This window comes from Thermobia domestica, chromosome 10 (assembly GCF_964235325.1).
Source record: "Thermobia domestica chromosome 10, izTheDome1.hap1.1, whole genome shotgun sequence".
Taxonomy (NCBI): domain Eukaryota; kingdom Metazoa; phylum Arthropoda; class Insecta; order Zygentoma; family Lepismatidae; genus Thermobia; species Thermobia domestica.
Genome location: NC_137463.1, coordinates 101,296,594 through 101,314,604, shown reverse-complemented (window position 1 = coordinate 101,314,604; position 18,011 = coordinate 101,296,594). Strand labels below are relative to the sequence as shown.

The following is an 18,011-nucleotide window of genomic DNA, read 5'->3' as shown; positions in this document are numbered from 1 at the left end:
ATGTGTGTTCAAGTCGAACTCTGAAACTTCCCACCTCATTTATAAAGGAGTTAGTAATGGACGTCCAAAAAATAATTCAGATGGGATAGCTTTAAGTCCCGAGTGCTCACAAAGATTTAACATAAATTGAAATTCTGGAATTGCCTCAGACCAATTTTGTTGATTATCACCAAAATACGCTCTAAGGGAAATTTTCAGCGTTTTGATAAAACGCTCTGCACAATTCGCCTCAGCGTGATAAGGGCTTATTTTAATATGTTTCATACCATGACAATAACAAAAAAATTTAAAGGTTTGAGAAACAAAGACAGAAGCGTTGTCTGATGAGAGGGTCTCCGGATAACCCAATCGACAGAAAACTTCAAGTAGTTTCTTACATATGATCATAGCGGACAAATTTCTTAATCTCTCTAGAAAAACATACTTAGTTGCATTATCGACGCCGATTAAGATATATTTAAATCCTTTAGACACAGGTAATGGACCAATTACATCGACCATTACGTTTTCCAATATTCTAGAGCTATGTGTTGATTGCAAATGACCCATTTTCTTTTTATTACATTCCTTTATTCTCTGACAGAGATCACAAGTCTTGACGTAATTCTTTACGTCATCTTCGATCCCTTCCTACCTATATCTTCTCATTACCTAATGTAATGTACGGAAGGAACCGGAATGTCCACCCGTCAATCGATGATCGTGGTAAAACTCAATAACAGGAAAACGGAGATCGGATGGGATTACAATCTTATAAGGATAAGAAAGAGCCTTAGTCTTTTTCATAAGTAATTTTTTACTGAGAATATAATTCCCAACCTTCCGACCATTCTCAATTTCTTGTATAATACCCTTTAATGCTTCGTCCTTTCTCTGAAGATCTTTAAGTGGTTCCTTTACCAAAGGTAAACTCCATGAGTTGGCATCATTTAAATTTCTCTTCATGATTGCCAAACCCATCGGCCCATTAATTTGACTGAACTCGAACGGATCGTACATACGAGTAAAAAAATCAGCAATTATGTTTTCCTGTGATTTTATATGTTTTAATTTGAAAGAGAATTGACAAAGTGTTTCTACAAGTGGGTCATACTTTTGCAACCTTTTGGCATTACCTAATATCCAACTAAGTGCTTTGTTGTCGGCATAAACATCAAATTCATTTATTAGATAATGCTTATAGCGTTCTATTGTGCGAACAAGACTAATAAACTCTATTTCATAGATGCTTCTGTGTCTGTCTGCTTCAGATAGTTTCTTCGAATAGAACCCTACAGGGAGAAGGCGATTATTGTCGTCATATTGTGACACACATCCAGCCACCGCTTTCCCTGACCCATCAACATGGATCACAAAACGTTTAGAGAAATCAGGCGTTTTCAAAACCACATTATCGATGAGCGTTTTCTTTAACAGATCTAAGCAAACTTGATGTTCCGCCTTCCACTCAAAAGGTTTCTTAGGAGAACGCAATTCACTCAGTGGTGCCATTAGATCTTGTAAATTTGGAATAAATTTTCCAAAATAAGAAAAAGACCACATATTTTTAACACACCACGTCTATTTCGAGGTGGGGGAATATTTTGAACTGCTAATATTCTACTTTGATCTATTTGAATATTATTTCCATCAACTACAAACCCAAGATAGTGTATACGTTTGTAAAAGAAAATACTCTTATCTGCTGAAATAGTAACACCAAAAGCGCGCAACCTATCTAAAACCTCTTTCAGAAGTATCTTGTGTTCTTCAATAGTTGATGAAAATAACAGTAAATCGTCAAAATATATTCTTACACCCTTTCCTTGCATGTCACCTAATACCCTTTGCATTCCTCAAGCCAAAAGGCTGCTACCAGTCTTAATTCCTGCGGGAACTCTATTATATTGGTAGGAACCCCTTGGTGTTACAATAGTAGTAATCTCACGAGAGCTTTTATGCAATAGGATTTGTTGGTATGCTTTCTTCCAGTCTAACCTGCTAAATACAGACATGCCTGCTAGGCTTGTTAAACATTCCTCCAAATTGGGGGAAGGAAAAACATCATTTACTATGAGTTGATTCGCCTTACAGTAATTTCCAACAATTCTCTAAGTGTTATTTTCATTACGAACTAGAAAACAACTGCTTCCATAATTGAAATGATCAACTTCAGTGAGAATACCTTGTTTAATCAACTCATCGATATGATCATAAAATATTTTTTCCTTAGCCTTTGGTACAAGGAAAGGAGCTTCCTTAAAAGGCTTTTGTTCTTTCAAATAAATTCGACCTTCAAACCCTTTTATACAACCAATATTATCAGATATTACCTCACTATACTCTTTCTTTAACTCGTCCACGAATGCAAGAACCTCAGGCTCAGTATATTGTGTAGGGGAATTTAAACAAAGGGAATCCACTCTTGACTGTCGAGGTTTAATATCACAAACTGTTTTTTGTACTTGAACATCTGCTGGAAAAAAACTTTTTATTTTTTGCTATTAATTCATTAAATTTATTAGCTTGTTCTATATCGATGTCAGAAGCTTGTGACGAACTGTCATCCATAACTGCATTCGGGGTTTCACTAATAACATTTACAGAACTATTATTCAAAACAGTCAATTCTGGTAAAGCCTGAACCTTATTATCCACATCGCTAACAGTCTTCTTACTTTTTCGCTTTCTTTTCCTTCTTTTCTTTCCACTCGAAGACGAAGAATTAGTTAAGTTCGAATTTAAAAGATTTGACTGTAATTGCTCTAACCCATTAGCTGATTCAACCACTACCCCAAGCAGCAACTATATTGGATTGAGTTGTATTTTCATCTATCACCGTTGCCAAATCAATCACCTTATGGTTATCACTAACCATCGATGAACGCATAGTGTCATAGTTCCTAATATTGGCAATAACATCATCAGCTCGATGGATAATGTTTGCAGAGTTTAATTCATTCCCAATTACACAATCATAATTTCTGAATTCACTTAAACTAGAATAATATCCATTATCAACGTCCTCTCCTAGCTTACGTTCAGACGATAACATAGAACGCAATTCATTTAATTGATTAGTAGATGGCACTGATATTTCTAATAACTGTCTCTCTATATCATGAAGCTCAATCTCACACTGAATTCCAATATCCGCTAACGATAGCCTTTGATCACTTGCCTTCACAAATAACGACGCTATCTTGTCGGTATTTTCTCTAAGTTCTTAGTATTAAAAGAATTTTGGCCAACTGGGTCACCTGATCTAAACCCCTTATGCTCCACTGAAGGACCAGAACTATTCAACGTATTGTATATTATATCAACTATCTTCTTGTTATTGCGTAATCTTAGTTTATTTAGTCCATAATCTATCACCGAACCAGTAGTTCTTAAAAATGGCGTTCCTAATAAACAATCGCAGGGAAGATCATCAACTATCCTGAATCTCACTCTTTCAAACCATCCTTGTATGTTCAGTACTAACATAATCTCACCAGATGACCTGTAATTTTTTCCTAAGGGAGCACTTATATTTAAGAGCTGTACTTCTACACGATAACGCTCCGCCCTACACTTCCGAACTAGATGTTCTGTCACTAAGTTGTATGATGATCCACCGTCCAAACAAGGAAAAACATTAACATTATTCACTTTCGCCTTAATAAAGGATGCCACTGTGTATTTAATCTCAACTGGAACACAATATTGTTTATCACGCATACTGAACCGACGTTCATACCCCGCGGAACAAGTATCATCGAATAAAGTGCCGCAATTCTGATTTACAATTCGTTTATTATTATCTTTTTGTAATTTACTTGTTTTAATTGAGGATGTACACGCATTTGTACTTTTCATATTCATTTTACGACTATAATCCAATTGACTTCTATTAAATTTAACATATTGACTAGCCTTAGAACTCAATTCCTCAATAGGAGTGGTATAAGGGTTTGCAACATTTTGAACCTAACTGTCAGATTCATTCCATTAAGAATTATTTTCACTGACTGTTGTTCGTTATCAAAAACATCTAATACTTTGGCTGAAAAATAGATAGTATCAATATAATAATCAACAAACTCAGAAAGAGCTTGTTTACGATAAATGCGTTCACTAATTAATGTATGTTTAGCCGTGTCTGTAATAAATTTTTCCACAATGTTCTTTCTAAATGAAACCCATGTAACATTATTGTTCAATGCCCTTTGAACCTCCCGCAAACATGCACTTTTACATTTTATTAAAATAGATGACAAAAGAAATGACATTGGACAACTACTTTCCGATTGTACACGCTCCAAAATGAATAACAATTCAAAAACAGCAAAACTGTTATTACCATTAACCGGCTTAATATGCTTAATATTGTTTTCCAATACTTCAATGTTCTTATTAAATGAATATTTTTCAAAATATTTATTATATGAAAATGTTCTTGTGGGTTCGGATCTGGTACCATTACTTTTAGATTCACCCTCACATATATGATCACAGCTACGAACAGGAATTTGATTTACTGTCTCAATTCTCATTTGATTATAACGACCAGTATTTAGATGTAATGAACCTATGGGAGTTGAGTTTCTTAAATAAGATACTCGTCTATAATAGTTCTGCATATTTAAATAAGGATTTCGAACTCCTTCACTTCTATTCGGAGTAATATCCGCAGAAGGCTCACAATATCTATCACGAAAATCTACACGTCTTGTTTCATTACTCATACTATCAGGAAACACTTGATCCGACATAGGTGGTTGAACGACCCTACTCACATTCCGAATGGTTCCTGATTCGATCCCACTAACAAACAATGGTTCCACATTCCCATGAATACTGAAATTCCTATTCTGTAACGTGTTGTCTAATAGAATAGATCGAGCAGAGGGCGTTAAACTCATAGAAATCTCACCGACTGTACTATTATTTACAAAACCGGTCTGGTCAATTGTATAAAGATCATTACCACTTGGCATGGTAATACTGACATATTCATTATCGCAAGACATTTCAACCAATATAATAGCAAGTATGTTCAATAAATAATAATACATATAAATCTAAATATATACAAGTAACTACCTTAATACTAAACACACACTAAACTACAAAGAATTTCGACCAAAGCAAAAAAAAAAAGAAAAAAAACAACAGTTCAATGCAAACAAAACACGCAGCTCTCCCAGTACACATGCGTAATCCAACAATCTCAACTATTATGCAATAACTACAACATTGTCGCTTATAATTCATAAATATTTCCTCACTTCTTTACTTTCTAACAGACTAACGTTTCCTTTATTTTAAGTTAAGTATCAAATATTATTCAACTACTTTCATTACATTGAACTGAATACATACCCAAAAAATTCCGTAAATAATAAATAAGATTTTTCTTTGTTTCTTTTTTTTAATGTATTGAGTAGTAGTGTATTGAAGAGTTGAGTTATGAATTGAAGTGAGTTGTGACCTGTCGTATGTAATGCCCCTCGATTTCGGTCCGATAGGACTCAACACTGAATTTTTAAATTAAGAAAAAGAAAAGGAATCCTTACCCCACAAGACCAGAGGCTCGTATCCACTAAGGTTACCGCAAGCAGCCGTGAAATTTTCCAGAAAACAAGACTTAATATTATTAAGTTTTTAAAAGTATTATAGCAAATCAGAGCTAAATTTTCATCTGATAACAATTTATTAACAATAATTCAAAAATCAAAACAGCTGAATAAATAATTTGAATTAAAGATTGAATTGAATATATATGCAGTGATAATTTCCTTCAATTCAGCAATCTACCTTACAATAATTATTATTTAATTCAAGATACAATATACAACACCTTTAACAGATCGATTGTCCAATTTAATCAAGAATTTTAACGATTTGACAACTTACTAATTTATGAACGATGTAGCAACAAATGACGTAAGGTAGTATTTTCGGAACTAATTACTTAATAGAAACGAGGCAGCAATAAACCGCATACACTAATAACTTAAGTAATGATTACTTAAATAGTTGAATACGTTAGTCTTTCTTAAAGCTTGTCTTGCAATTTCTGGAATTTTACTTTCTTTCAAATTACAGAAACAGATCCGAGTTCGATTTTTTTTAACAAATTTGACTGATCAACCAAATGGAGCAAATAACACAACCGAACACATACATTAACTGTCACGAAGACACAGAAAGGATAGAAAAGGAAGTTAACAAAACTGGTTTCTTACCTTTAATTATCCGCAATCTGCTCACCCTCCTATTTCCTTCTCTGTCTGTGCCCAATGTTAATAAATTCAGGAAAGAAATACAGAACCAACAACCAGCAAACAACGACAGGTTCCTTCAACAAAATCCCTCCTGGACTCGGCCATTCAACAAATACTCAAAGCAAAAGCGAACGGCAGTTACTCGCAGCAACACCAGCGGAAGCAGCGACAGGTCACAACTGACCTCCCACTACCTACGGAGCCACGAGGCAGGGAAGAAACGCGTTGTTGCCACATCGTCATAACTACAACCTCTTATTACTGCAATTCACATAATCCAATATTATTTCTGGTAACAACATACATTATTTAAATATTTCTTCTTTCTTTTCATGTCCATAATAAGTATTTAATTTAACAATTTTTATTCATTTACATTTAACTTGATTAAGTTAAATAGACTCGTCCATATTTCTGGGGGATGTTTCCTAAGCCGTCAAACCAGCGCAGAGGTATCTCCCAAGGAACGTCATCCAGTGGCGGCTCGAAGGGAAGTCACATCAGTGGCGGTTCCAATGTATGAACCATTACAAAACGTGAAACAAAAGCAGAGGTAGGAATGGCGAAAGAAGCCTTTTAGGAGGAAGAAAACTACGTATGTCTTATGAGACTCGTTCAAGAAAGTGTTGAGAAAATGTTTCCTGTGGAGTATTGTGCGCTATGGACATTACACAAACTTGATGAAAAACGATTGGAAGGTTTCGAAATGTAGGTGTGGAGAAGAATGGAGAGAAGTAGCTGGTTCGAGCGGAAAAGGAATGAGTGTTGGAAATGATGAGGAACACAGGAACAATTTTAGATATTATTAAGAAGAGTAAGGGAAACTGGTTGGAACATTGGCTAACAAGGAACTATAACATGAGGGATGTACAGAGGATATAGTGAAAGGGAATAAAGGGAGGAGCCGAATGAGGCTAAAATTGATGGACAGTATCAAAATAGAACGATCGTACGTGAAGACGAAGAAGTTAGCTGTAGAATATGGAGCATCGAATGATGGCAGAATACCTATGATGATGATGAATCCGGGGCTGGTGGGGTAGCTCTCCAATCCATCTGCCTTGGAAGAGTGGTAGTAAGATTGTTTCCTTTTTCATGATGGTCTATATGCCCGCCAACTGCGTTCGATTCGAACGTTATTCGTGGTTCGAGGCGCACGTTAATAGTAGCTCCTTTGTTTTATAACCTCAGTGTTGCATAAAGATTCATAGAAGAAAAACTCACAGTAATTCCAAAGGTAGAAATAAATCGGTGTTATGTCTTGAGACTGCAATGGCCACTCAGCTTACCATGTGACAGGAAAATGCGAATCAATTCAAGAACAATTAACATAATGAAGAGTACTGTAGCACTGTCCTGTTGAAACACGCCTAGCAAAGCGCCAGCTTCAATTAAGATGCTCAGAAACAGGTACTCTTCAGGAATCCTCCATGGTAAAATATATATGAATGAAAATTGAGCTGATTACTCTCTGTCCCCAAATACTGCACTACACAGTGATATCTCTTCTTCCTGCGGTTTTGAACGATATGACCAATGAATATTTTACTCCGATGAATCCAGTTTTCTTTGTTATCTTCCTAATAACGTAAAACAGCACTTTGTTACTGAACAATACATTAATAGTTGCGTGTGCACTCATAGGTCTGTGGGAAATGGTCAACCACTACTCTTCGTACAGAATGAGACGTGCACAGTGTACATGATTGGCGCACGCCATATACAGTGTGGCCCGAAACTAGCATACACCCTTGCATTGATCAAGTATAACATTCTAGTTTGTGGGTTTACTTGCTTCGACTCTTCCAAGCTTAAGATGTAAGTAAAAACACATTGAGAACAAATAATAAAGAAACTAAGTCTACCTGATGGATAACAATAAGAAATGATATAAAATGCAATGAGCTGATCAGTACAGTACTGTATACCTACTTTTTGGCCACCCTGTATTATCGATTGATGTCAGATCCTTTAAGTTTGAGTCTTGCACATAGCTGCCAATACATTGGCTGACGTCTCTTTATCTGCCACAGCCTTTGCCATCCTACTATGGAGCTTATCGTACGAACTAGTAGTTTTATAAATCGCTTTAGTAAATTTGCTACTACGTTGAGCATGATCGACGCTCTGTCTTGCTGTCTGTGATTAATTTCCTCTGTTGCATCTCAATGAATGTAATCACCAATCAAAAGTATCACTTTAGCCTTTTCGTCTAGTGTCAATATCTTCCTTCACTCTGTTAGTTGTACTCAGTGATCTGAAACGAGATAAGGAAAACTTTCTGAGTAGGTTGACTTTTGATGTATCTTATAGGTACATTGCATTACGTATCAAGTGCATATAGGCTACTAGTTACTATTCTTTCTATATAGTCAGGAGGTTCTTGATTCAATTCTGGTGATTGACCATCCAAGATTGAGGTTTTGCCATGCGTTTCCTTCGGTTTATCCAGCCGAATAATAAGATGGTATCTTTAAATATAAACCCTGGTCTATTTTCTTTTACTTTCTTTCCCATTGTTGCAAAAATTGATTGTTAAAAATTCAAATGTAAAATTTCTCGAAACCTGCTTCTAGAAGTTTGTTAATAAACAAATGTATTTGTCAAATATGATTAGAAGCTTTATTTGCTCTTATAAGTATCGTAATTTTATATTTAATATGCATTATTATTCATACTTTGCATACAGAATTTTAGTTTTAAAGTTCTTTCTTCTATCACTACTGACACTACAAAAAATGTATATACAATAAAAAGTAGTAGTTAACCATTAAAAAAATAAAGCACACACAAATTTGTGAAAATCATAGTACTGCACTACAGATTTCAAACTGGTTCATAATAGCTTTGCTATCTTAAATAATATTCACTGACGAGGGAACCTATCCAAGTGCAACTCTGACTTCGAGTCGAGACTATGGCCGTTGGATACCTTGTCCCAAAAGAACATAACACGAAAAGGGATACATCCTTGATCGCAACCGTTGCGGAGATATAAGCGTGAAAAGTAAGAAATTGAGCTTCATACTATACATTACAAAGTCAGATTCCGGGTCAGATTTTTCGGAAACGGTAGAATAAGGAAACTCAGCAAACACATATCAAATTAGTTTGGGGAGCACAGCACCTTTTGAATGAAACATTTGTGTCCCCGGGGCACTCGCAGGGTCCCAGGCGGGGTCCAACTCAAAACTTGCAAATTCAACCGGGGGTCAAGTAGCATATTGTATGAAAGCTATTGTTAAATAAAAGAAGATAGAACAAATCTCAACTCTCTACGATGACACTGTGCAAACGGGCAACTGGTCAAAATGTCAATACAACCTACATCAGAAAATCTATCTATCTTCTAAATCCGTTAAGTTGCGACAATAACAAAACAGAAAAAAAAACACGTTTGAAAGTGCAAGGTATTGAAGTAAAGTAAATTGCTGCAGTCTCTCTCTCTCAAAAGCACCCTCCGATATATTTTATTTCTGCACCATTATTCCAGATTTCTCCAACCTCACTCCTTTCCAAGTTGCCTCACTGTTTCAAGGTTACTTCTTTTCGTCTTTACATCATGTTTCTCGTTCAGCAAATCCCCCGATAGAAATTTCACAGTGCAATCTGTGAATTTGGGGTCCTAATGTGCGAAACATATACCGTTGCCTTTTGACCTTCTCACCCTCCACGACGATTGCGATTGACAATGTATCATTTCTCTTCTAGGACACGAAATCCAATGGTTATGGTTATTCAATGGTCCATTGGTCATTCGAAGTCACACTTATGCTTGGATAAGGTCCGTTGTGCGACTCTGTGAGAGACTCTGCAGCAATTTGCCTCACTTCAATACCTTGCACTTTCAAACGTGTTTTTCTGTTTTGTTATTGTCGCAACTTAACGGATTTAGGAGCGTGGACATAGATTTTCTGACGTAGGTTGTATTGACATTTTGACCAGTTACCCGTTTGCACAGGGTTATCGTAGAGAGTTTGAGATTTGTTCTATCTTCTTTTATTTAACAATAGCTTTCATACAATATGCTACTTGACCCCCGGTTCCATTTGCAAATTTTGAGTTGGGCCCGCCTCGAAACTTGCGAGTGCCCCGGGGACACAAATTTTTCATTCAAAAGTTGCTGTGCTCCCCACACTAATATGATATGTATTCGCTGAGTTTCCTTACTCAATCGTTTCCGAAAAATCTGACCCGGAATCTGACTTTGTAATGTATAGTATGGAGCTCAATTTCTAACTTTTCACGTTTATATCTCCGCAACGGTTGCGATCAAGGATGTGTCCCTTTTCGTGTTATGTTCTTTTGGGACAAGGTATCCAACGGCCATAGTGTCGACTCGAAGTCAGAGTTACACTTGGATAGGTTCCCTCGTGAGTAAAGCAACGCTTATTTTAAAAATAATAAATGTGTAACAGTTTCGCCAACTAACTGAACATATTGGCTTCATCAGTCACTCTTATGATATCCAGAGTGTCTGATGAAGCCAATATGTTCAGTTAGTTGGCGAAACTGTTACACATTTATTATTTTTAAAATAAGTGTTGCTTTACTCAGTGATTTGCATTTTTAGTGTACAGATTTAAGCAAATATTATACACTTTTCTTGAGTTACTTTTCAATTGATGACTTCTCGGAAACACTATTTCCCATCATTGAAATGGTAAGTGGAAAAAGAGGAATACTCCAAATATTAAAGAAAACATTCCACAATAGCAATTTCTTATAACTAAATATGCAGTTTCATTACGTTTTCTGTATTTTGTTAAATAAAAGCTCTTAAAGTACACTTCAAATGCCCAATTCTAATGTGTTTGTAAAATCAATGTTATTTCTGGTAAGAAGTTTAGTTTTTCGTTAAAAAATGTGTTGTGGAATGTTCGTTTTCCACTCACTGGATTTAATTAAAAATCAGTTGAAAGAAGCATTCACTAGTGAGCATGGTCAACTACATTTTAAATAGCATTGAGATACATAGTTTATATTGAAATTAAAGATACAGTTAATAAACGAAATATTGAGTACAGAAATTTAAAATAAGAACATTCTAAAGAGAAAATAAAGTTTTAGACTTTGAGCTAAGGGAGAATTAAAGATTAAAGCATGAAGGATAATGTAATGTCGGAACAAGCACTTCAATAATAGAAAAATCTCTAAATATTTTCACTGATTTTTAAGTTCTTCTTTTGATCCTAGTTTAACACACTTTATTTATAAATCATGTGAATGACATAAACTGACTTATGTCTAAACTAAAATCCATTAACAAAATACCCAAGAAAATAGCCAGTGAATGCATTTTTTTTAATTATAAAGATTTTGTATCCTCTAACAATTAGGAAGATTGTGGGAATGGTATTTGTACACAGTCTGTAAGAAAATATTTCTCATTAGCTAATTTTGGATTTTTAATTTTCTCGTAGACAATATCAGTTGAATATCATCATGTTCCAGAAGGTGAATCTGCACTGAGAGAGTTTTTAGAAGAAAACGGTTATGTTATAAAAGCGAAGGTGATTGCTGAACTCAACAGAGCCAATGACTTTATTGCCATTCGCAATACATGACAATAATTATTATTTTATTGTGAGTATACTTTTATTTTCAAGTTTAATTCCCCACTGACGGCTTTATAAGTTTTTAATCTAAAGAATGAAACAGTACAGGTTGGTTTATAAAGACTGGAAAGAACGTTGGTATCGTTTCTTCTTGAAGATTGGGTTCATTTGATTTTGAGTTTAACGTCCCCTTCAGCAGCGAAGCTATATGAGGAGACGGGACCTATTGATTAACGTAGAATCCGAACCACATGAGCTCCCGTCGGTAATCGAACACGGGTCTCCCACGCCAAAGGCGCGTACGCTAACCTCTTACCTACGAAGGAACTCTTCTTGAAGGTTGAAAAACAAGCTTCTCAACAGTTGGAATGAGCGAATGAGCCATGTTAAATGGCCACCACAATCCCAAGATTTCAATTTCAAGAATGTAACGTGATTAATTTTCTAATCTGTGGAGGGCATGCTTAGAAAATTTTTGGAATTGTCTCATTCATGTGAAAAGATACCTAGTGAAAGTCTTACAATTTTTGAATGTATTCGATGTTCCACTGTTTCCTTGGTCCATACGTTCATGTTATCCATCGCGTATTGAATATGCTGGTTAATGATGTAGATTCTGCTACACCTAGAGAAGAAAATCAAACAAATTCCAACCTGTAGAGCGATAAGAACACATATCAAAATTACGGAGATACTATAGCAGTTCTTCAAACGTTTTCTACAATGAAAACTATCTTCTAATTGTCACCTACTACTGGTTATTAGAAAATAAATAATACATTATCAGAAAAGTAGGTTTAGTAGGTAAACGGTCACCGAAACAGTGGTATTTATTAATTTTATTTGTTGACATTTATAATTATGTAAGTTCAATTTAATGTATTTATGCTTCTATTTTATCATTTAATCCTAGTAATTCTCTATCTAGAATAGGTATATAGGCTATACCTAGGTACCTGTATCTAGAATAAGTATAAAATTCCATAAAAGATACAAATTTGGTAGGTTTTAATCCTCTAATATCCTATGAATAAATTTTTTTTAGATGTATGTCCAGAAAATATATCTAGGAGGATGTATGGACTTCACCTTTTCGGTGTTAAAGATCATATTTATATTATTTTGGTTATGATTACTGTACAAAAGCCCTGAGTTTAATTCCTTGTGAGAGTTTATATGGGTTGGATATTGACTTAAATTCTTGTGGTGTTCAGGTTTATGTTCTACATATGCCTCGTATTGAGCTTTCCAGTTAGTTCGCTGTTACTATACTTACATATAATGAGATATTTATTTCAAACATAGGTACCTTAATACATTCTTCTTAAATTTTAACGAGAGACCTGCACATGGCTCGCCAGAGCTATGTGATTTGTCAAAGTTTAAGGACATCTTAAAATAATATTATTGTCCGATCCTGATATCCGCTCCTAACCATTGAATTAGAATTTAGATTTATATCTCAAATAACTTTTATGTATCAGTTTAAATTTTTACCTAAAATACTTTAGCCAGTAACTGCAAAAATTTTCAGTCCTGCAAAAATATTGAAATTAAAAATTTTAAACTAAACATTTTCAAACGGAAAACGTTGCATGGTTAACCGTTAGACTTTATCCGGTTTCCAATTATTCGATTAACACAATAAACGGTTTTAAACTATTCGATTAAACTAATGACTTTACACTGTGGGTCCTGACTAATTTTCAATCGGTGCACAAAGTTCAAGTGAAAAATTTTAACTTGACTTTTTCAAACTAAAATTTTAAAGCAAATTTTATTTCAAGCTGAAAATTTTCAAACTTTCAATGAATGCCAAAAGTTTCAAACGAAAATTTCAATCTAAAAAAATTTAAACGAAATTTTCAAACTAAAATTTTTAAATCAAATTGTTTTTTATTCAAAATTTCAATGAGTATAAAAAGTTTCAAAATAAATTTAAAACTAAAATTTTCGACCAACATTTTGAAATTAAAACTTTTAAATATCTTTTTAAACTTCAAATTTTCAAATGTTCCTTCAGGACGAGTTACAAACGAGAATTTAAACTACCATTTTCAAATCCAAATGTTCTAAACTAAATTCATGAGAAGTACTTTGAGTAATCCTTAAAACTTTGTTAATTAGTAGTAATAGAGAAGATAAAATATTAGCCACTGTTACACTTGAGATATTAGCTAGCATGTATTAGGAAACTGATAACATATTACTGATCTAATATATTAACATTAAACATACAGTACGCTTGTTGAGAGCAGAACAAAATTCTAAGATGCACGGAAATTCATTCGGTATTTAAATATGACGTCAAGTACATAAGTATTTTCTTAACTTAAACCCCTCCTCTCTTCTACGAACAAAGTACAAGTCAGCGAACTTCCATATAGGTTGAATGCATAATAATTTCAAGATAATAATAATGATTTCAAAACAAACTATCTTCAAGCATTGTTAAATAGCAACTGATTTTATACCCATGTATAATAAATAATAGTACGATTACATCTTATTTAATAAAATTACATAATATTCCTATTTAAGAATTTAATGGCTAAGTCAAGGGTTCGGTTCTCTACATTATGAGTATTATATTTATTTTTAAGATTTGAGGACACTGCATCATATTAAATAATAGAAAAAGAATGTTGAGCATATTGTGTCAATATTTTAGCATGATACAGGTTAACTATACAATTTTTATTGGCTTTTCACATTAGAGCTCACTACCTTTTAATGTAAATGCTCATCCTTTGTGTAACAGAGTATACCTCTGGTTACTTGGTATCACTTTTAATAAGCTTAAAATAGCGTTAGAAAAGTGTTTATATGTGTAATTTTAGGCTTTATTTTAAATTCCAATTAATATGAACCATTACAAATTTCAAGTTCATACTTTGTAGATCTAACGGCTAGCACATGCACCTTTGGTGAATCAGATCTCAGGACCCAACCCTGAGGAAATGCATGAAACATTTATGGTGATTCGGACGTGTAAATCCACGTCTTATATATCCTCAATACTGCTAAAAGAATATAAAACATTTATGGTAGTTCGGATTTCATCTTACAAGATATAGGCTCACGTCTTATATAGCCTACATGGTAAAAGGGATCCAAAATTTTAATTAATCAACATTATACGTAAAATAGAAACAAACTGTTGCTATTTATAGCAATGCAATGTAATATGTAATATTTTGCTTAACAGTTGATTGTTATGAAACAAGTGAGGTCGCGAGATCAACCAAGATAATTTCTGCAAGTCTCATCATATTATGTAAGCTGAAATGCGGGGAAACTGACTGTGGAATACAATCAGTACCTGGAACAGTCTATTGCGACAATTACAGTCTGACGCGATTGGGGTGCATTGGGTGGCATTGATGGCCGCCAGTAACGATTTAGAACGAAGAAATGGAGTCAAGAGCAAGCAAAGTTAAATACCGGTGATAAATCTTCTTTTGCCTTAAGGCCAATAACAGACCATGTTTGTGTGTGGCTAATATCCAAAGAGACTTATACTTCGAACAGTCCCATTCCTACCGTGAAACATGTAGGGGATTCTGACATACTGTGAACCGCAGTTTACTTGTGTTCCGTTCATACTGTAATTACGATCATACAACGATTACTGTCAGTGATAAAATAGTTTAGGTAAAAACGTGTATCTCATGGTTTAGATTTTTCCAGTCAATGATTCAATTTTCCTAGGTGTCATTGCGTCAACTCATCTCCGGAAGCTGTTAAGACATGATTTCATGAACTACATCATCTTCCCTTACCCTCCCAATCTCTAATTTCAACATTATTGAACACCTGTTGTCAACACTGAAGCTCATACTCCGAAGCAGACATTCTCTATCCTCTCTGATCTAACTGAATGCATCTTTGCATGAGAAATTATGTGATTTGTCCGTTAGAACCATTTCTGTCTCATATGCCTCCATTCCACAACGAATCACTATTCTACAGGATAACGGCAATTCCATACCGTAGTAATCAGTTTAGGTGCATTTTTCATGTGTTTTCACTATTTTGATAATCATTTGTAGTTCTAGTTCAACGAATCACAGTGACTTGTTAGCACCAAAATTTGAAAAGTATTTATATAAATATTTATGTGCGTATTCAAGTTTAGAACAAGCTATCTGTGTAAGAAGTTTATCATCTCTAATGAAACTCGATTGTTTTAACTTGTGCAGTGTTATACAGAGAACTATTAAAACAAATAATGACATCAAATTATTCTCTTAAAAACAATGTACTTACGCAGGAAAAGAAAATGTTATGCAATTACTTCGTTTAAACATACGAAAATTCCCGTTTTTGTTACTTTTACTTTTTTAATTTTCTTCATAATTGTTTTACTAATTCAGGCATTGATTTATTTATTTTTCAGATTTAATTGGGCAACGAATGGTCTTCATATTGAAGTTCTTGATCGGAGTTCCGAAGATTACTTAGGAACTAAATAAATTTTTCTACAATCTGAGATGAGTCCTGGGGATGGTGTCATCATGGCCAGTTACAAGTGTTGCCGTTTCATCACCAACATCAAGGACTGGATATCTGATGAAATGGCCTATCGAGAGGGGATCTCTTCGCCTCACAGGCAAACTACAGCGTGGTCTCTACAATATGAAGACTATTATTCTGCCTTTGTCTTCGGACCACACTGTCTTATTCCTGAAACATAAAATAGTGCTTGTGCTGGGCCATCATTACACCCCTGCAAGGTATTCGATCATCATTCTGAGATTACAGTGATTCGTTGACTTGTATGCCTTAATTTTGACATCATTTCCTCATTGTTTTTGTGATGTTTCGGTGTTGTTTTAGTGTATTCTTTTCTCTTCTTTTTTCTGTCTCGAATAAATTGTAATGCTTCTCTGACTTCTGATGCTTGTCATATCTTAATGAAGAGTATCTGAAGTAAGTGAGACCTTACTTACTACATACATTACATTATTAAGGTTATGCTCTTGTAAGTATTTCCATCAGGTAATAAGACGTGGGTTAAACCTTCAACCGCATAGATAGTTCATCCAGCTGCATGATTAGATGGATCCTAATTTCATACCCATACGTGGAATAGACTGCATTTATCCATTTCTTCATCTTTCTTCCCCATCTCTAATATTACAACTTAAAAATGACTGTATTTGGCAGTATTTTATAATTCAATATGAGGTTTCTAATAATATCAGAACGAAGTCCTGGAGGTAAAATCCATCTCCTTTGAGACGGTAGAGTGTTAGCAAATAATTCATCCCAAAGGTTTCTTTCATTATTTAAAACATAGGCCAGGGTGCGTGCCGGAAGGAAATATGCTCTACTTATAAGTATATGGGATATTTGTCTGGTAATACTTTGATACAATTTGTACTTCTGCCTGCTCTATGGTCATATAGCAGATCGTACCAGGTCTTTGTGAAAAGTTTTGTACCTCTTGTAGACTGGCACTAACAAACTGTAATAACATTTGTGTGACTTATAAAATTGCATGCACTTCTAGGACACCCTCAATAATGTGTAGACACATATCTTTTTAAATTCAAGAAGAGATCCCGACTTATGTGATGAGAAACAGGGATTGGGTTAACCTAGTATTTGATTCTTTGACTATTTGTGCCAGTAAAGAGTATGCCAAATGATCTATGTACGAGATATGGGGAGAAGGTTGGGATATATGAAATATACGAAATAAAATGCCACCAAGCTAAACTTTGCCTTTTTTGTTTGTTTTTTAAAATCGATACGTACTATATATGATTATTTTAATGCTTCCGACTGCCCATAATATAAAGAGAAAATGAGGGTGGATATATACTTCTATATGAATAAGTAACCTCTATCTCCTAATTCTGATAAGTAGGGACGTCCGAAAATTTCTATTTTTTATATTTTTTACAGTCCGGAAATTTTTATTTTTTTCTAAAAAAGAAGGAGTTGTCCCCAACTTAAAACCCAGCATCCAGTTCTGTAACACTAGCCTGCAAAATTAAAGTAACTAAAAACTGTTTAAAATATAATTGCTGATCTTTATGTATTTTGGTACGCTAATTCCAAAAATAACATTCATATTTCTGTATCACGTAGGGTTTCTGTATAATAGAGAGGCATAGCTGCGAGGAAAAACAGCTTTGATATTCTTACTTTATGAAAAGTTTATAGTTTCCTTTTAGTTTTCAAATAAAACTCG

The 18,011-nt window shown here is 34.4% G+C and overlaps 1 protein-coding gene across 2 annotated transcripts in view; it reads left to right on the top strand.

Moving 5' to 3' along the window:
- The window catches only part of LOC145662038 (uncharacterized), a 55,558-nt gene extending 38,854 nt beyond the window's left edge, over positions 1 to 16,704 (top strand). For both annotated transcript variants that reach the window (XM_081727372.1, XM_081727371.1), the window contains exons 5-6: positions 11,675 to 11,837; positions 16,209 to 16,704. In XM_081727372.1, coding sequence (XP_081583498.1) covers positions 11,675 to 11,818 — 144 coding nt within the window. In that variant the 3' untranslated portion in view covers positions 11,819 to 11,837; positions 16,209 to 16,704. The remainder of the gene's footprint in view (positions 1 to 11,674; positions 11,838 to 16,208) is intronic.
- Positions 16,705 to 18,011: the final 1,307 nt, after the last annotated feature.